General features: G+C 41.2%; 1 protein-coding gene across 1 annotated transcript; it reads left to right on the forward strand.

Moving 5' to 3' along the window:
* The first annotated feature begins 967 nt into the window (after window positions 1-967).
* On the forward strand, window positions 968-19921 carry LOC137419426 (vasotocin-neurophysin VT). The gene is made up of 4 exons (XM_068105486.2): window positions 968-1033; window positions 8079-8210; window positions 8372-8588; window positions 19311-19921. Exons 2-4 carry the CDS (start codon window positions 8085-8087, stop codon window positions 19451-19453), a joined length of 486 nt encoding a protein of 161 aa, XP_067961587.1. The 5' UTR covers window positions 968-1033; window positions 8079-8084; the 3' UTR covers window positions 19454-19921.
* The last annotated feature ends 1341 nt before the right edge of the window (window positions 19922-21262 follow it).

Below are 21262 nucleotides of genomic sequence, written 5' to 3' on the forward strand. Positions count from 1 at the left end.
ACTATTCCATAGAAATCCTTTTGACTTGTACTCCAGACCGTTTTTATCATCCTTTAGACCATTTTTTGTGCCATCGCTCAATAGTGAAGAATCACTTTTAAAATCTCAGATCCAGATCCGGATCTTCACCAAAATCTAAGCATTTAGTCTTTGTCATATACTCAACTTGTCCACCACGTTTTGTCCTAAGGCGTCCATGATGTTTTGAGACATCCTGCTCACAGACAAACAGAAATGAAGCGTAAACTCTGTCCACCTTCGGCCGTGAAGGTAAAAATCATTACTTACCTTATCAAGTCACTGCTGCTGTATCGCTAACACAACACTCAATTGCAACGTCATGCATAACTCTGTAGGTAATGGGCCTAACGGCAGATGAAAGATCAGGTGTTTTATGTGGGCATCATTACCTCCATAATTCTTGTCCTATTCGCCATTACTCCTTCATTTGTCTATGCGTTAAAAATCGGGTCCACCTGTCGATCCCCGCATGGCATATTCAGGGCACACCTCAATAGATTGCGCCAGGTGGCTGGGAATTACTTTTTATTGGGAATACAATTTCGCGGAAAAGTTTTCGCCTCAACACAACATCCGTTGAACAGCTCGCGCGGTAATGGCGGTAATGGCGGACATGTTTGCGCTGAGGCAACCCTGCTTATGAGCACACGTCCGTTGACGTACGTCTGTCTGCACGTCACTCTCATGGCCGTGTACGCGCATGGACACGCGTTCTTAGCAGTTCCCGGTGGATTCCAGCACCGCATGCCTCTCCGCTGAAAATCTGCTCGTTAACCAATTCATATGGGCTGCAGGACAGCGCTGGAGCTCGAGGAGCTGAAAATCTTCACCTGTCCATTAGAAAGCCATTTCCTCACACTCCCTGAAGAATTCCACCCCCGCATACACACCAAGGAACACATTTCCATTCCTGCACTCTTTATAAAGCGTGCGGCACAACAGTGAAGATCCAGGCAGTGAAAGAGAACACATCAGAACTGACATCAGAAGGTCCTCGAGCATCGTCATACAGGTAAGCTACTTCGCCTGCTATATAATTGAACTCTTTTGGTAATCAGCAGTTATAGTTAGGGTTATTACAGTACAGTATCATGGTATTGTGAAAGCGTGTCGAAGAAATCCCTCTTATCAATGCTGGTGGTGCACAATAATTGTAAAATTTCTGGATAGTTCTACTCCAGCATACTTACCTGTTCGGTCCTCCTCTTGATAATGTAAAAATATGGTGATTTCAGGATATCTTTTGAAAGGTCTTGCAACAGGTGAACAGGGTATGCCATAAGTCCTGTCACATATCTTGCTTTATCTTCCAAAACCCTTACCCCCAATTCATCTGGGCCAAAACAACCTGTTAACATGGGGGTAAAGAGACTTATGGGACACCTTGTATACCTGTGTTTGTGCGACTTTTAGTTTTTGCAGCGATCAATGGTGTGTCTTTCTTCTCCATTACATACACTAAATGCTGTATGTTGTGGTCCCCTGATCTGCAGCCATCTGTGTAACTCAACCATAATTATTCGTTCACAAGTATGTATATATATACACCTATCTATCAATTTCACCTCCATGTGCCTGTGTATCTATTTATCCATTTCACCAATGTGTGTCTGTGTATCTACAGTCATGTGAAAAAGTAAGTACACCCCATGTAAAGTATTGACCTTTCCAACATATTTCAACATACAGCTATTTGATCTTCATTTCAACAATATTGATAGATAAAGGTGATATAATATAACAAATATCATGAAACATTTACATTTTGTAGTCCATTGTATAATTTAAATAAACATAAATGCAAATTTCGCATGTGGAAAAAGTAAGTACACCCCTACATTTATCACTACTTCAAAAACCTAAAATTAGAATCAGGTGCACCAGCTCAGGTGCAAATGATTAGAACATCGTTAGAGAGGATCTTGGAGGAACCTGTCTTATTTAAACCTCAGACATTTAGTTTGGTTTGCTCTTTGTTGTTAAAGTGTGCGGCGTCACCATGCCTAGATCAAAAGAGGTCTCTGAGGCCTTCAGAAAGAAGGTTATAGATGCCTACGAGTCTGGGAAGGGATGTAAAAAGATCTCCAAACAATTTGAAATCAATCATTCGACTGTCCGGAAGATCATCTACATGTGGAGAAGATTCCAAACAACTGCCAACTTGTTCAGGCCAGGCCGCCCCAGCAAGTTCAGCCTGAGAGCAGACCGCAAGATGCTGAAAGAAGTCTCTAAGAACCCCAGAATGTCATCACGGGACCTACAGGTAGCTCTTGCCACTGTTGATGTCAAAGTGCACGAGTCTACCATTAGAAAGAGGCTGCACAAATTTGATCTACATGGGAAGTGTGCCAGGAGGAAACCTTTGCTGTCCAGAAAGAACATCAGGGCAAGACTAAAGTTTGCCAATGAACACCTAGGCAAATACCAGCACTTCTGGAACAATGTGCTCTGTACAGATGAGTCCAAGGTAGAGCTATTTGGCCACAGTACCAGAAGACATTTTTGGCGAAAACCAAAGATGACATTTGACCACAAGAACCTGATACCAACTCGAAAGCATGGTGGTGGAAATATTATGGTTTGGGGCAGCTTTGCTGCATCAGGGCCTGGGCAGCTCACCATCACAGAATCCACTATGAATTCTTCATTGTACCAGAGGGTGCTTGAGGATAATGTGAGGCAATTTGTCGGAAAGTTGAAGCTCAACCGAAGGTGGACCTTGCAACTTGACAATGACCCTAAACATCCCAATAAATCCACCAAGAAATGGCTGAAAAGAAAGAAATGGAGGGTTCTGGAATGGCCAAGTCAAAGCCCGGATCTAAATCCCATCGAGATGTTGTGGGGGGATTTGAAACGAGCTGTGCATGCAAGAAACCCCTCAAACATCACACAGATGAAAGAATTCTGCATGGAGGAGTGGGCAAAAATTTCTCCCAGTGGATGTCAGGGACTGGTAGACAGTTATAAGAAATGCCTACTTGAGGTTGTTTCTGCCAAAGGGGGCAATACCACCTATTAGAGCCAAGGGTGTACTTACTTTTTCTACATGAGAAATTTGCATTTATGTTTATTTAAATTATACAATGGACTACAAAATGTAAATGTTTCATGATATTTGTTATTTTATATCACCTTTATCTATCAATATTGTTGAAATGAAGATCAAATAGCTGTATGTTGAAATATGTTGAAAAAGTCAAAACTTTACATGGGGTGTACTTACTTTTTCACGTGACTGTATATATCTATCAATTTCCCTATATGTGTCTGTGTATCTATCTATCAATCTATCCATTTCGCCAATATATGTCTGTGTATCAATCTATATGTCTATCCATTTCGCCGCTATGTGTCTGTGTATCTGTCAACGACACCTATGTGTGTCGGTGTATCTATCTGTCTATGTATCTATTTATCGATTTCCTGATATGTGTCTATATATCTATCTAGCTATCCATTTCAGGTGTATGTGTCTGTGTATCTATCGATCTATCTATTTCACCTGTATGTGTCTGTGTATCTATATATCTATCAATTTCCCTATATGTGTCCGTGTATCTGTCTATCCGTCTATCCATTTCGCCAATATAGGTCTGTGTATCTATCTATATGTCTATCCATTTCGCCTCTATGTGTCTGTGTATCTATCTGTCTGTATATCTGTCAACTACACCTATGTGTGTCTGTGTATATATCTGTCTTTCCATTTCACCTGCATGTGTCTGTGTATCTATCTATCTATCCATTTCACCTGTATATGTCTGTGTATCTATCTATCTATCCATTTCACCTATATGTATCTGTGTATCTATCTATCTATCCATTTCACCTATATGTATCTGTGTAGCTATCTATCTATCCATTTCACCTGTATGTGACTGTGTCTCTATCTATCTATCCATTTCACCTGTATGTGTCTGTGTATCTATCTATCTAGCCATCATTTCACTTTTATGGGTCTGTGTGTCTATCTATCTATCTATCCATTTCACCTATGTGTGTCTGTGTATCTATCTGTCTGTCTGTCCATTTCACCCTTGTGTGTCTGTGTATCTATCTGTCTGTCTATCCATTTCACCCTTGTGTGACGACACCTATGTGTGTCGGTGTATCTATCTGTCTATGTATCTATCTATCTATCTATCTATCTATCTATCTATCTATCTATCCATCTCTCTGTTGTAAGGAATGGCCTTGTGTAATATCTGGGTAATGCAATTTTGTATTGTCTTTCTGTCTCTCTGTCTGATGTAAGAATGTGTGATCGATGTAAGAATGTGTGATCGATGTAAGAATGCACTTCCACTTTTTTGATGGGAATGGTGGGAGGACAGGAAGTTGGTGTTCAGAAGGGGTTGGGAGAGCAAAGATGGGACAGAGTTTGGAGGCAGAGGGTGGAGGGTTTGAGGACTTTTGGTGGGGGATGGGTTGAGGTGGGGATGGTTGGGCCTGGGTTTGAAGGCTTGGAGTGTGGAGGGCAGGAGGGGCATTGAAGCATTTACGATGGGAGGTTGGGGTTGAGGGCTTGATGAAGAAAGGGGTTGATGAGTTGAAGTCACATTTTACATTTCGCAGAAACAGAATCTCCACACGAGTCCCTGCCATTATGCTGTCAAATGACAATCCTGTCATACTCCCTAAATATTCCATACTCGAATGGGAACTAAATCCTTTGCAACAGCCTGGTGGAACCGGGTTAACTGCAAGTATATTATATACAGTATATAGAATATTTAGCATATATACATATATCATATCTTCTTTGCGAAGAGCAGGCACGTTCCCCTCCTTCCACTCATCCATCCATCCTATTCCCTTTTTTAAAGGCCATTTTCCCTGCTGGAGTAGGAGTTCGCCTTGCCGGCCCCATGACAATCATGGTTCCCTGTTTGAGGCAATGTTTTATGGCCGGATGCCCTTCCTGACGTCAACCTTTGGTCACGCTCTTACGATGCGCAGGGATACGGTGTACCTATTCTAAATCAGGGTACACACTGTGATCATTCATCCCAGCAAGCTGGTACTCAATTTGCCGACCTCGGAAGGATGACAGGCTGAGTCAACCCCCCTGGCGTTAATTCAGCGATCGACCGGGATTCGAACCCAGGATCCTAGGATCCCAAGCCGGCACCCTAACCGATAAGCCAACACCAGGCTATATCCATTCCTCCTATGACTCATCATCCCTACTTCCACTCATGCATCCTTCCTCCTACTCATCCATCCTTCCTTCTACTCATCCATCCCTCCTCCTACTCATCCATCCCTCCTCCTACTCATCCATCCCTCCTCCTACTCATCCATCCCTCCTCCTACCCATCCATCCCTCCTTCCACTCATCCATCCCTCCTCCTACTCATCCATCCCTCCTCCTACTCACCCATCCCTCGTTCCACTCATCCATCCCTCCTCCCACTCATCCATCCCTCCTCCTACTCACCCATCCCTCCTTCCACTCATCCATCCCTCCTCCCACTCATCCATCCCTCCAACCATTGATCATGGAAAGACAATCTGTGAATGTGTACAATCTCTGTATCCGAGCTATGGTTCCCACAAGTATATGAGACTAAAACTGCAGTTCTAACGATACTAGTGTTGCCTTCAAAGCGTTAAACACACTCTTAAACATGCTCTCGCCGATGTGTAAAGGTTTTTGTTGTTTAAACACTTGCGATTAGGTTTGGATCGCACATTAGATAAACACTCTTCGGCGATAGGCGATTCACTTAAACGGGTGATCATCGCACGATTAGCGATTCAACACGAGCGTATAATTCTTAAACGAGTTTCGTAAATTCGCCCTTGGGATTCAATGGTGAAAACGTCTTAAACGCCACCTATTTACTGCATACGTACAGTTGGGGGATACTAAAGAAGAAAAGGAGGGATGAAAGGAGAGAAAAATATGGGGGAAAGGAATATGGAAGGAGTGTGGAGAGAAGTGAATGAAATTTGGGAGATTATTGGAGTATTATGGGGGTAAGGGAATGGAGTTTAGGAGGTAGGAGTAAATGGAGGGAAGGCAATTACGTTTGGGAGGAAATAGAAGCAAAGGGAAAATATAGAAAGATATATAATATATAGAAAATATAGAAATATAGAAAATATAGAAAAATAGAAAACTAGAAAGAAAATATAAAATATAGAAATATATATAAATAGAAATAGAAATATAGAAAAAGAAAATAGAAAATAGAGAAAATATAGAAAATATAGAAAAATAGAAAGAAAATATAAAATATGGAAATATATATAAATATAAATAGAAAATATAGAAATATAGAAAAATAGAAAGAAAATATAAAATATATAATATAAAGAAAATATAGAAAATATAGAAAATATAGAAAAATAGAAAGAAAATATAAAATATGGAAATATATATAAATATAAATAGAAAATATAAATAGAAAATATAGAAATATAGAAAAATAGAAAGAAAATATAAAATATATATAATATATAGAAAATATAGAAAATATAGAAAAATAGAAAGAAAATATAAAATATAGAAATATATATAAATATAAATAGAAAATATAAATAGAAAATATAGAAATATAGAAAAATTGAAAGAAAATATAAAATATATAATATAAAGAAAATATAGAAAAATAGAAAGAAAATATAAAATATGGAAATATATATAAATATAAATAGAAAATATAAATAGAAAATATAGAAATATAGAAAAATAGAAAGAAAATATAAAATATATATAATATATAGAAAATATAGAAAATATAGAAAAATAGAAAGAAAATATAAAATATAGAAATATATATAAATATAAATAGAAAATATAAATAGAAAATATAGAAATATAGAAAAATTGCAAGAAAATATAAAATATATAATATAAAGAAAATATAGAAAATATAGAAAAATAGAAAGAAAATATAAAATATGGAAATATATATAAATATAAATAGAAAATATAGAAATATAGAAAAATAGAAAGAAAATATAAAATATATAATATATAGAAAATATAGAAAAATAGAAAGAAAATATAAAATATAGAAATATATATAAATATAAATAGAAAATATAAATAGAAAATATAGAAATATAGAAAAATAGAAAGAAAATATAAAATATAGAAAATATAGAAAAATAGAAAGAAAATATAAAATATGGAAATATATATAAATATAAATAGAAAATATAAATAGAAAATATAGAAATATAGAAAAATAGAAAGAAAATATAAAATATATAATGTATAGAAAATATAGAAATATGGAAAAATAGAAAAAAAATATAAAATATATCATATATAGAAAATATAGAAAATTTCGAAAATATAGAAATATGGAAAAATAGAAAGAAAATATAAAATATATAAAATATAGAAAATGTAGAAAAATAGAAAGAAAATATAAAATATGGAAATATATATAAATATAAATAGAAAATACAAATAGAAAATATAGAAATATAGAAAAATAGAAAGAAAATATAAAATATATAATATATAGAAAATATAGAAATATGGAAAAATAGAAAGAAAATATAAAATATATCATATATAGAAAATATAGAAAATATAGAAATATGGAAAAATAGAAAGAAAATATAAAATATATAATATATAGAAAATATAGAAAATATAGAAATATGGAAAAATAGAAAGAAAATATAAAATATATAATATATAGAAAATATAGAAATATATATAAATATAAATAGAAAATATAAATAGAAAATATAATAGAAAATATACATAGAAATATATAGAAAAATACATAGAAATATATAGAAATATATATAGAAATATATATAAAAAATAATAGAAAAAATATATAGAAAATATAGAAAGATATAAAATATAGAAAAATAGAGAAACGAAGTGGCATGTATGGAACGTCAGAGGGTAAGGAAGGTGTCAAACAATGCACCACATTTGCGTACGTAATAAATAGACGGTGTTAAGTGGCCTTCGTATTGTATTGCGGGAATTGGTATTTAACGATGCTTAGTAAGTATCTAGCAGTTTAGCACAATGCTTTAAATTGTATAGTATATCATCTTGGAAACTGTGTGTATAGGCTGCTATGAGTGTCATGGGATGGACGTTGCTAGCAGCAGCATTGCTCGCCATTAGCGCCCAGAGCAACGGCTGTTACATCCAGAACTGCCCCCGGGGTGGGAAACGAGCAGTGGAGACGGAGCCTCGTTCTGTGAGTTTTGCATGCTTTCACTACCTGAGCTTAGGACGTTCAAATCAACTCACTATATGCAGTCATTCGCACGAATGCACCTGATAATTCATTCTTTGTTCATGTAAAATCCAGCTCTCCGACTTCGGTTCTGTACCCTCGTTAAACATTTTCTCTACCAGTGTGCAGCATGCGGACTGGGTGGCCAATGTGTGGGTCCATCGATCTGCTGCGGGGGGTTGCTGGGAGGCGGCCGTGGAGGTGGTTGTATCGTTGGAGGACCGTTGTCAGCACCCTGCAAACGTGAAAACCTCCATCCCGAGCCGTGTATACCTGTAGGTGGTTCATCTTGTGGCCTCGGTGGTATATGCGCAGCACCAGGGGTCTGCTGCACTGACGGTAAATATGGTAGGAAATACTCAAAGGGTTGGGGGAGTTAGAAGTTCCAGCTTTGGGGGGATAACTAAGTACATGGCTGTTATTCCCAGCCATTTAGTGCTGGTTGTCCCAAGTAAATTGGAAAAAGGAGGTTAGATGATTACTTTTGGTGTTAAAATGATGACATTCATAACGAAGATCATTTTGCCTCTTAATGAGTGTTCGTTGCAAGACCTTTTGTGCTGTGGTTTCTGAGGACCTGAAGTGCATGTCTGGTCTAATATTTTCATTCTGTTTCGAAGGACTTTTCATTACGTTTCTGCTCCGAACAAACAACGCAATTTAATTTCTCTGAACGCAACTTAATACAAGAGCATCAGAGAAAAAGCATTGGTTATTCAGGGCTACAGAGAAGCGGTGGTGATGGAAAAATCAGAGGGGTTTCACCAATATCAGGAAGACGAGGAAGACCCTTAGAAAAAGTTTTTTTAAAAAAATCAGGGACTCTCCGGCTAAATCAGGAAACCCAGAGTTTTTCATGATAAGAGGTGACATATTGTATTAATAATAATAATAATAATTATGATTATTATTGCAACAATATGGCTTATAGTGGGGCAGATATGCGGCAAAAATGGAATAAGATGTTCACTTCTGGCAAAAAGCATGAAAATTTGCATCCATATCATTTAAAGCAGGTAGATTTCAAAAAGGGTCGGAAACAAGTCCTGAACAAGAAAGAGCAATCAGAGATTGCAGACCCTCGCCAGGACGTGTTTTCAGTGGTTTTTAAGGCTTTTGTGTTGAAACAATTATGGCCGCAGAACCACGTGACCAATGACATCATTTTTTTTTTCTCCACAAATTTATTCCGAGATGATGCTCAATAAATTTCATCTTGATCGGATGAAGTTTTGTACTTGTGGAATTATGACGTCATAATGGAGGCACCTATGACATCATCATTAACATATTTTATTCCCCATGGAGAGTTCTTTACAATGAGCCATGTCTCAATTTTTTTATGCAGCGCTTTCGGAGATATAGAGGTGCAAAGTTTTTCGGTTTTTCCAAGATGGCGCCCGTACCACGTGACCTATGATGTCATAATTATAATTTTAAAATTCTACAGGTGGAGTTGCACCTATGGTGAAAATTTCCTGTCAATCGGACCAACGGTTGCAGAGAAAATCATATTTAATCTGTGTGGACAAACAAACAGACAACAGACAAACAAACAGACAAACAAAGAAATGGACCTGATGCAATGCAATACCCTCTCCTCTGGTGAGGGTAAATATACCGCTGAACATACATATTTGAGCCCATTTTGTCATTTTCTTTGAATACATGTTTTTAGAAATTTTGATGAGTACCATTCCACCATGTCTGTTTTGCAACAATACTGACCCAAATTTATTCTAGATGTTGCACACACAAATAATTTGATGTAAAAACTGTACTTGATGTGTAATTTGTTGGAATAAGTATTAGTTACTGTATATGCCTCTATTTAAACCCAATCTGCACGTCATGCACCTTCTTAAAATATTGTTACGTTTATGGGGGGTAGATAAAAGAATACAGTAGGAAAGGTAGACTTGTATAGGAAATGGTATGGACCATGTGACGTGTAGGTAGGAGCATCTCGATGTACATAAGTAGGGCAAATGTAGCTTAAGGTTGTTTAAATGTGCATCATACGGGGGATGATGCCGTGTTAATTAGTAATAGAGGTTAAGGTTAGTTTTCCCCTGTGTGTCAAACCCTTTGTAGTCCTCCCTAACGTTTTTGCCGACACGGCCGGCCAAATTACGCTCCATAAACTGCCGGCCAAGCTAAGCCCGCCCCTATGGACATATATGGAAAAAGAGACCCACCCAGGGGAGGCGGAACGACAGTGCAGGGGGCGTGGGGAACAGGACCGGCAGGCCATGCCTTCCGAATGATGTGGGAGAGGCGAATGGGGAGGGAAGCTTTGCTATTGGCTCTCACAGCTGAAGAAGAGGAGAGTGCTGGGTTCTGCTTGTTGGACAAGGAGGGTTGGCCTTTCATTGGGTGCGCAGTGAGGGGGAAAACCTAGGGTGCGGCCAGTGAGAAAAGGCTTGCGCAATCCGTCCTTGGTAGGCTGGGGGCTGCGTGTGCTTCCCCAGATGGTGGAGGTCATGAAAAGGAGGATGTATGTCTTCGTGACACGCCTCACTCCTGTGGTTCCTTCTGCGTGCGGCGCTTTGGGGCTGTCGCGGTTTTGAGCGATTTCCGCGTGGGTGGCTCAACAGCTTCGTCACTGCCACCAACCTTCCAAAAAGGACCCATATATACAGTCACGTGAAAAAGTAAGTACACCCCATGTAAAGTTTTGACTTTTTCAACATATTTCAACATACAGCTATTTGGTCTTCATTTCAACAATATTGACAGATAAAGGTGATATAATATAACAAATATCATGAAACATTTACATTTTGTAGTCCATTGTATAATTTAAATAAACATAAATGCAAATTTCGCATGTGGAAAAAGTAAGTACACCCCTACATTTATCACCACTTCAAATACCTAAAATTGGAATCAGGTGCACCAGCTCAGGCGCAAATGATTAGAACATTGTTAGAGAGGATCTTGGAGGAACCTGTCTTATTTAAACCTCAGACATTTAGTTTGGTTTGCTCTTTGTTGTTGAAGTGTGCAGCGTCACCATGCCTAGATCAAAAGAGCTATCTGAGGCCTTCAGAAAGAAGGTTATAGATGCCTACGAGTTTGGGAAGGGATGTAAAAAGATCTCCAAACAATTTGAAATCAATCATTCGACTGTCCGGAAGATCATCTGCAAGTGGAGAAGATTCCAAGCAACTGCCAACTTGTTCAGGCCAGGCCGCCCCAGCAAGTTCAGCACGAGAGCAGACCGCAAGATGCTGAAAGAAGTATCTAAGAACCCCAGAATGTCATCACGGGACCTACAGGTAGCTCTTGCCACTGTTGATGTCAAAGTGCACGAGTCTACCATTAGAAAGAGGCTGCACAAATTTGATCTACATGGGAGGTGTGCCAGGAGGAAACCTTTGCTGTCCAGAAAGAACATCAGGGCAAGACTAAAGTTTGCCAATGAACACCTCGGCAAAGACCAGCACTTCTGGAACAATGTGCTCTGGACAGATGAGTCAAAGGTAGAGCTATTTGGCCACAGTACCAGAAGACATGTTTGGCGAAAACCAAAGACAGCATTTGACCACAAGACCCTGATACCAACTGTAAAGCATGGCGGTGGAAATATTATGGTTTGGAGCAGCTTTGCTGCATCAGGGCCTGGGCAGCTCACCATCACAGAATCCACTATGAATTCTTCATTGTACCAGAGGGTGCTTGAGGATAATGTGAGGCCATCTGTCGGAAAGTTGAAGCTCAACCGAGGGTGGACCTTGCAACATGACAATGACCCTAAACATACCAGTAAATCCACCAAGGAATGGCTGAAAAGAAAGAAATGGAGGGTTCTGGAATGGCCAAGTCAAAGCCCGGATCTAAATCCCATCGAGATGTTGTGGGGGGATTTGAAATGAGCTGTGCATGCAAGAAACCCCTCAAACATCGCACAGCTGAAAGAATTCTGCATGGAGGAGTGGGCAAAAATTTCTCCCAGTCGATGTCAGAGACTGGTAGACAGTTATAAGAAATGCCTACTTGAGGTTGTTTCTGCGAAATAGGGCAATACCACCTATTAGAGCCAAGGGTGTACTTACTTTTTCCACAGAAGGAAATGGCATTTTAGCGGTTGCCGAAGACGATAAGAAGAGGCCATTTCGTTGGGTACAAAAGGTTGTTTATTGTACAGAAATCTCCAGCAACTCCTCACGAACGGAAGTCGTAACAGCTTATATAAAACCAAGCACCCTCTTCGGAGGGCGTGGCTCCAACAGCCGCGCGTGCGTCACGACGACACAACCAAACGTCCGTGTGCGTGGGTTAGACCAAACACATCGTAATGGTAACCATCACATGCGGATAAGTTAACCACGACAAGTGAATAAGGTAACCGTGACATGTGCATAAGGTAACCACTACATGCGCCCCCCCAGAAGGCACGCCACGGGCGTGTACGTTGTTCGCGGGTGGAACAGAGCCGGGCCGCGGGTGGAACAGAGCCGGGCCGTGGGTGGAACAGAGCCGGGCCGCGGGTGGAACAGAGCCGGGCCGCGGGTGGAACCGAGCTGAGCCGCGGGTGCTGAGCAGCGGTAGCCATTGTAGTTGCAGCAGTAGGAATTGCAGGAGCGGCGAGCAGCAGTGCGCGCAAAGACAACGAGGTGCCAGTGCGCGCGAAAGTAACGAAGCAGCCGTGCGTGCGCAAGAGATGAGCAGCGGCAGTAGCTGTAGTTGCAGGAGCATCAGCCTCGGGATCCGCCATAGGAGCAGTAGTAGGAGTGGCGAGCAGCAGTACTCGACCTGTGTGCGCGAAGGCGACGAAGTAGCAGTACTCGGCCTGTGTGCGCGAAGGTGACGAGCAGCAGTACTCGGCCTGTGTGCGCGGAGGCGACGAGCAGCGGCACTCGGCCTGTGTGCGCGAAGGCGACGAAGTAGCCGTGCCCGGCCTGTGTGCGCGGAGGCGACGAGCAGCAGTACTCGGCCTGTGTGCGTGAAGGCGACGAAGTAGCCGTGCCGCCAATGCCCCGTAACGGCGTTCCTTCGGAGGGTCCCGGAGCTGGTTCGCCCCTCCAGTCGTAGAGGAGGAACCGAGCGCGATGCGCGAACCACATGGCCGCTCGCCATTGCTAAAACTCCGGCAGTTCGAGTTTAGGTCTTGTGGAAGAAATTGCGGTCGCAATCCTGCCGTGTTCATGTGGCCCCCGAATATGTTCGGGGGCAACGGGGTCACCAGTTTAGCGGTTGCCAAAGACGATAAGAAGAGGCCATTTCGTTGGGTACAAAAGGTTGTTTATTGTACAGAAATCTCCAGCAACTCCTCGCGAACGGAAGTCGTAACGGCTTATATAAAACCAAGCACCCTCTTCGGAGGGCGTGGCTCCAACAGCCGCGCGTGCGTCACGACGACACAAACAAACGTCCGTGTGCATGGGTTAGACCAAACCCATCGTAATGGTAACCGTCACATGTGGATAAGTTAACCGCGACAAGTGAATAAGGTAACCGCGACATGTGCATAAGGTAACCACTACAGCATCTCTTTTAATTTTTTGTTGAATAAATTATTGCAAAGTCAATTTTCCATTGTTTTTTGTTCAATTACATCACCTTTATCTGTAGATACTGTTCAAATGAAGATCAAATGTTGATATGTCCACATATGTTAAAAAGATTAAAAAAACATTTCATGGGGTGTACTTACTTTTTCCACATGTGAAATTTGCATTTATGTTTATTTAAATTATACAATGGACTACAAAATGTAAATGTTTCATGATATTTGTTATATTATATCACCTTTATCTATCAATATTGTTGAAATGAAGATCAAATAGCTGTATGTTGAAATATGATGAAAGAGTCAAAACTTTACATTGGGTGTACTTACTTTTTCACGTGGCTGTATGTGCCCTCAAACGTATACCAATTAGAGCTAAGGATCTGGTCATATGACAGGGTGATGTGATTATGTCTGATGTCATTACGGCGTACAATGGTTGACTCCACACTCCGCCATTTTGATTCCAATGTCGTTCAGGCTGAACATATCGTCGAACCTGTCATATATCACAATCGCCATGCACTACGTTTACGCTTTTCATTCAGTGTGAAACACAAACAAACCGATTGTTAAAATGACCATCAAATATCAAAAACATAGATGTTACGGATCTTCCATCGACACAGTATGCATAGGCCTTAGGCTTCATGCCTTCATGCCTCACGTTCAGGCCACTTCGGACAAATTTGCCCAGGTTTCTTAATACAGTCGTGTCGTTTTCGTAATATTAATAATAGCGTTAATACTAATAATATAGTAATTATAATCATAACACTGCAATCCCTTTGTCGTTATTGCAAAGTTTCTAGATTGAAGCAGTGTATGGTTCATGAATCAATGATAAGCGGTGTACGGTACTAATAACGCGGAAGTAAGGAATTAGCCTCGTTTTTTTAATAGTAATATCATTTTCATAATAATGATACAACAACAACAACAGGCATTTTAAGGCCATTTTCCCTGCAAGAGCGGGGGTTAGCCTTGCGGTCCCCATGACAATGTTCTCCATTTTGCCCTATTTTCTGCATCTCCCCTTGTTAACCCCCTTGCCCGCATTTCTTCTTCGACCATCTTTAGCCAAGTCTTTCTCGGTCTTCCCCGTCCTCTACTTCCTTCTACATTCATTCCCATCACTCTTTTCAACCAGTCACTTTCATCCTTCCTCAACACATGACCAAACCATCTCAACCTGTTTCTCTTCACAGCATCCATCACAGGCTCTATTCCCATCATCTTTCGCAATTCATCATTTGTCTTCCTCTCTCTCAACGATACTCCACACATCCACCGAACTATTCACATTTGCACCCTTTCCAGCCTTCGTTGCTGCTCTACGTTCATTACCCATGTCTCGCTCCCATAAATCATCACACTTCTCACACATGCAGCATACACCTTTCCCTTCAGCTTCAATGACACTCCCCTCCTCGTCAGCACGCCACTCAGTTCCCGAAACTTCTTCCATGCACATCTCACTCCAGCAACCGTTGCCGAGTCTGATCCACCTTCTCCATTCAGCATGTCTCCAAGGTAACAAAATTTTTTCACACCTTCCAGCTTCGCGCCATCTCCAAGATCCAACTCAACATTTCCTCCATCTGCAGCTCCCTCTGTGCACACCTTAAACTTGAATGTAGCTGCCACACTGGTTAATGACCCTCTCAAACCACTACATTTTTGATGAACCCACTCAGCGCACATTGTACATTGAATGGAATTCACTCCGACACCCTTCCTGCACACAGCACACGGCCACTTCCCAGTTCGCTCCACGTCACCACATGCTTTACCACTTGCCATCACCTTCGTTTTTCTGATATTCACCTTCAGACCTTTTGTCTCCATACATTCCTTCCACTTGTTCATCTTCTCCTTCAGTCCATCCATACTTTCTGCAATCAACACCAGATCATCTGCATACAACAACTCCCACGGTAGACCCTCCTTTACGTTCTGAGCCAGCACCTCCATCACAGCTACAAATAGTAGTGGACTTAGTACCGACCCTTGATGCACTCCCACCTTCACCTCAAACTCACCACTGTTCCCGTCCTTCGTCCTTACAGCTGTGCGCGCTCTTTTGTACATTGCCATCACGACTCTGATCAACCATTCCTCCACTCCTAACTTCCTCAATGCCCAAGTCACTACTTCACGTGGAACCTTATCGAATGCTTTCTCCAGATCTACAAACCCAAGAAACAACTTCTTCCTCTTCTCCATATACTTCTCCTGCAACTGCCTCACAATAAAAAGCACGTCTGTCGTTCCTCTTCCTGGCATAAATCCAAACTGCATTTCGTCAATCTTCACTTTCTTCCTTATCCTCCTCTCCAACACCCTTTCCAATACCTTCATTCCATGCTCCAATAACTTTATCGCTCGATACGAGCCACAGCCCAGAGGGTCACCTTTCCCCTTGTATAGAGGGACGAGGGTACTCAGTTCCCAATCCACTGGAATGCGGCCTTCTTTCACCACCAGATTGCAGATCTCTGTCATTCTCTTCACACCCCAATTTCTCGCTGCCTTCAACATATCTCCCACAACTCCCGTCGGCCCTCCCGCTTTTCTACTCTTCATTGCTTTTATCGCTTCCTCAACTTCTTTCTCGGTTATCTTCTCTGCCGGTCCAAAAACTGGGTTACTCTCTATGTTGCCATCCCATTCATTCTCTGCATTCAACAGTATTTCCAGATATCTCTTCCATCTTCCTTTAATTCCATCTGGGTCCACAACGATTTGTCCCACTTCATCCTTCAAGCAACTCACCCCCATCACATCACACCTCTCCTTCGCTATCTGCTTTGCAATCCTGAATACTGCTTTCTGACCCTCTTCCGAATCCAAGCGCTCTCCGAACATTTTCCTGCATGCCTCCGGTGCCTTTGCTATCTCTTTCTTTGCAGCCTTCTTGGCTGCCTTATAACTTTCATGCTCTGCCTTTTCTGCCCCCATACCCTTCGCCTTCTGCCACTCCTTGAACTTCTTCCTCTTCTCGTCAATCTTCTTTCCAACTTCATCATCCCACCACCATGTTTCCGAGTGCCTCGGTGGTCCTTTTGTCCATCCACATACCTCACCAACGGCTCCCAACAGACTATCTTTCATTGACATCCAACCACTTTCAAGCTCAACCACATCATCCTCCACCATACTCAGCCTCTCTTTTCATGCCTCCCTCACTGTCACCTCTTTCAACCTCCACACCTTCATTCTCGGTTAGTACTTCACCCGCCGAGCTCTCCTCGCACCTTTCACCCTTATGTCGCAGACAACCAAGTGGTGCTGTGAAACAGCCTCCTCCCCCAGGATCACCTTTGTGTCCCGGAGATGCCCCCTATCTCACCTACGCACCAGCAGGTAGTCAACGGTTGTCGTCGACCCACCTGACGTGTATGTAACAAGCTTATTATCTTCTTTCTGGAACTGAGTATTACAAATCAACAAAGCAGCTCCATCAGCAAACTCCAAAATCCTTTCACCTTCTTCATTTCTCACACCATATCCGTAACCCCCATGAACTCCCTCAAAACCGTCCATACTCCTTCCCACATGTCCATTTAGGTCTCCTCCTACCACAACAACTTCCTCATCTTTCACGTTTTCCATCAGCTTCTCTATTGCACACCAGAACTTGTCTTCTGGTTGCACACCAGAACGTTTTCCATCAGCATCAGCTTGTTCTCATAATAATGATAACATAACGTTAATATTATAGTAAGTCTAATCGTAACTCTAATCCCTTTGTAGTGACTGCAAAGTTACTGGAGGTTAAAATATATCATCTTCTATATATTAAAGTAGCGGCAGTTTTGTGTTCGGCCGTCACGTTACGTCGTTACGTCTATGATGTCATTACGACGGCTGACTCCACCGACCGACATTTTAATTTACTAGTAAACCTGCTCACTACGGGAGCGGCAGGAAGGGTCATTCCTCTTTGGGGCATATAGATTACAGTTGATCTATGGTCGGGTCTCAAGAACATTGGGTGTGTTCATTTACCAAGGTTCTTGTGGAATGATCGCCAAGTGGTTTAATTTAAACATTTCAGCAAGCACTCTATTCAAAACCATTAAGGAATGGTTGCTTGGCAAGCGCTAGCTAGCTGCTTGGTAAATGAGCACACCCCGGTCTTCCTCCCTTTCAGTTTTGTGTTAAACAGCAGGAAATGTGGGTTTCATTGGTGGTTTTCAAAACAAAACCTTAATTGGTGGGTTTCAAAAGGCCGCTACGAAAAACGCCACTTTGGCGGCAGAAAGGGACATGTTATTTACCCAACCCTTAAGGGGTATATAGATTACAGTAGATCTTCGCTCAGTTCTGTAAGTAAAACTTACCTCATGGATGTCGGGATTCCTCCAAATTTCTTTGTTTAATGTTATAAACAGCATTAACGACTGTTTAAAAAGCTAATCATATGTGTTTGTGATCTTGTTATTTTATTACTTTACCCTGTGTGCGTTTTCACGTCAGTTTGTGGGGTACCCCAGTTTAGAGCTTTTACCTCAGTCTTTATTTCGACAATTTCATTCCACGCAGTATTCGCCTTAAAATCGTTATTGTTGCATTATTTGGTCGAGTATTATTTTGTTGTGGGTTTCGGGAATAAACCCGTGTGTTTTGTTCGTTAAACACCTTGCATATCTTCCATCCTGCGCGCGCAAAAATTAACCGCCATGATCGGGAGGTTGCCTCGGGAGTAAGCTGGTACAACCATCCATCCCGGCTGATATTAATCGACAGGGACACGACAATATTTTAGCTCATAAATGGAAATTCAAGGTAAAAATCACAAAGTCTACATTACATAATATCTCTGGAATATCTAAGAATATTTTTGGTCATTTTAAAATGCAATGACACCATTTCTCAGCCAAGAAGGATCCCATGAAGGGCCCACGGTTCCTGACAGGTTGGCAGATCTCACGAGGGACACAAACACTCACGAGTGGTCTATACCTGGCAAGAACTATTGGCCTTTCCAGCATAATATAAGCACTCTATAAACGGTGCAAACAGCCCAAAGCCAGCCTAATAGAAACCCATTTAGCTTGCTCTATTTGGATCAGGTCATAGGTTCAAATATTTTAGCCATACGACCAAAGTGTCCAAAACTTCTGCAGAACTGGTTGTGCTCTGTTCAAAAGTGTGCAGCAATGTTTTGGAAGTGCACCATGGAATTGGAGGCTCACAGAAGAACTTTGTGTGTGTTTTTTGCTGTGATGGGTGTCGCACAATGTAATGATTTGAATTTTGAATGTGCAATGAATGATTTGATCAGTGAAGTACTGATTATAACAACAAGAAACGAACTTATGCTGAGTTAACATACCAACAGTCTCTTTCCTTTTCCGTAACAAAATAATGGTCAAAGTCATATCTGTATTTCTTTCTGGCAAAAGCGGATCTAACTATAAAGCTGCTGTTTTGGAGTTATGCCACCACCACATAAAGGCACAACAACCTCAAATATTGTTTTTGTATTTGCCAATTGACTTAGATTTAAAATCTTTGCTTATCTTTGCTTCCTTCAACAGTCACGTGCTCCATTGATTCCACCTGCGATGATGTTATGGAGAAAACTGGCGGTACCTTCTCTGGTGCCACTGGTGGATTGGCTTCCCCAACTGGTGACTTGCTTCGGAAATTTTTATTCCTGGCCAATGCTGACTTGGAATAATAATCATGATTACGTTTAGCTGTGTCAGTTTACCTGTGTTCTGCCACCTGTTTGTATCATACCACTTATTGTGTGCCTTTCAGACCCTCTTGGTTATATTTTCCCCTAGGTATATTAAGCTACAGTTTAAAACTATTTCAACCAGTGTAAGCCTTAATTCTTAGCACTGACTCCAACTACAAACTCTCTTCAAAGCAACCAGGACAGTTTGTTGTTGCACTGGTTGGACTATTTTTAAATTTGCAGGAATTTTTCAGACATTTCTTTCAATGAAGGCCAAGAATAGTGAACGTCTCTCATTGGCAGACTATTTACAGTGACGTCACCTCCACTACCCACAACATGATTTCCTGCCTTTTTATAGAAATAGTTAAACTTGTTTTTGATGGACTGTACAACCTTGTCTTGCTCTTGTGAAAAATCATTGCGAACAATGACCGTTAGAAAATAAATGAAGGATCATATAAATGTGCCCTCTTGTACTGATTTCGAACGAAGTACTACTTTGCAATAACTGTTGCAGTAATTTTCCTAAGAGGCACTGCTTCTGGGAACCTAGTGGAAGCGCACATGATGGTCAGCATATACTGATGTCCATCCTTAGTTTTAGGTAAAGGACCTACACAGTAAATAATGACCCGGCTGAATGGTTCTTCAAAAGCTGGAATCGATTTTAAAGGCGCTGAAGGGGTTTTCTGATTAGGTTTGCCCACCAGCTGACAAGAATGACAAGATATACAGAATTCCGCCACATCACGTCGCAATCCTGGCCAGAAAAAATGTGCCAGAATTATTTCACACATCTTGTTCACTCCAAGGTGCCTGGCCAAAGGTGTCTCATGTGCCAAACTCAATATCTCCTTCCGGTACGGTTGTGGCACCACAATTTGGTCATGAACTTTCCACTCGTCATTCGCTGGTACCTCTGGAGGTCCCCATTTTCTCATAAGTATTTCCCCTTTCATGAAGTAACCAACAAGTACACTGCATTCCCTAACCCTAACCTGTTCAACACTGCATTCAACATTTAACCCACAGCATTTAACCCCTGACTATCTCTTCTCCTTCTCCTTCCTTTTGCTTTGATTATTTACCTATTGATTTTTGTCTTTTTGCACTTGTTTTTTGTACTCTGTCAAAGCGCCTTTGGGCTTCTTGAAAAGCGCTATATAAAATAAATGTATTATTATTATTATTATAAGTACCTTCACAGCCTCTTCCTCGGTAATGGCTTTACCAATCAGACTCCGGAGTTCAGAATCTCTGTGTTGCTCTTCAACAAGTCTCTTTAGGACAAGCACCATTTGTTCAACCTCCTTCCCAGCTGTCTCCGACGGACAGTCCATTTTATCCTTTGGTCCAGATGAAACCTTTTCATTAGGTTCCTTGGTGTCACTCCCCTTTCCTCCTGTGTCTCCCCGACCTTTCCTCCAATATCTCTATCGAACCCAAATCCACATCACCTTCCTTCTCATTATCTTCAGAGCACTTCCTATCCATAGCACGAGTCACTGCACCTGATGGAAAGATACCCGGAATCTCCTGCTCTAACTGTGCTGTGTTATTTTCCATACTGGGCTTTTCAACCAACATCGGATTACCTGAAACTCGACCCCCGGCCAAATCATTCCCGATAATAAAATAAATCCCCTCCACAGGAAGAGTGGCTTGTAAACCTACGGTGACCGGTCCTGACACCAACTCAGACTTTAAATGGATCACATGAAGAGGAGCTTTAACGAAGCCACCAACTCCCTAGCAAGAAGACACCAGCCCCAGTTGCAGTTTTTTCAGACACTGGCAAAATGC

The sequence above is a fragment of the Myxine glutinosa genome, chromosome 1 (genome assembly GCF_964187855.1).
Source record: "Myxine glutinosa chromosome 1, kmMyxGlut1.1, whole genome shotgun sequence".
Classification (NCBI taxonomy): Eukaryota; Metazoa; Chordata; class Myxini; order Myxiniformes; family Myxinidae; genus Myxine; species Myxine glutinosa.

What these genes read in the sequence shown, in the direction of transcription:
- LOC137419426 (XM_068105486.2), top strand. Translation starts at nt 8,085, where the DNA reads ATGAGTGTCATGGGATGGACGTTGCTAGCAGCAGCATTGCTCGCCATT. An exon ending in TGGAGACGGAGCCTCGTTCT is followed by an intron (nt 8,211 to 8,371) that starts GTGAGTTTTGCA and finishes TTTCTCTACCAG; the next exon opens with TGTGCAGCATGCGGACTGGG. An exon ending in AGGGGTCTGCTGCACTGACG is followed by an intron (nt 8,589 to 19,310) that starts GTAAATATGGTA and finishes TTCCTTCAACAG; the next exon opens with TCACGTGCTCCATTGATTCC.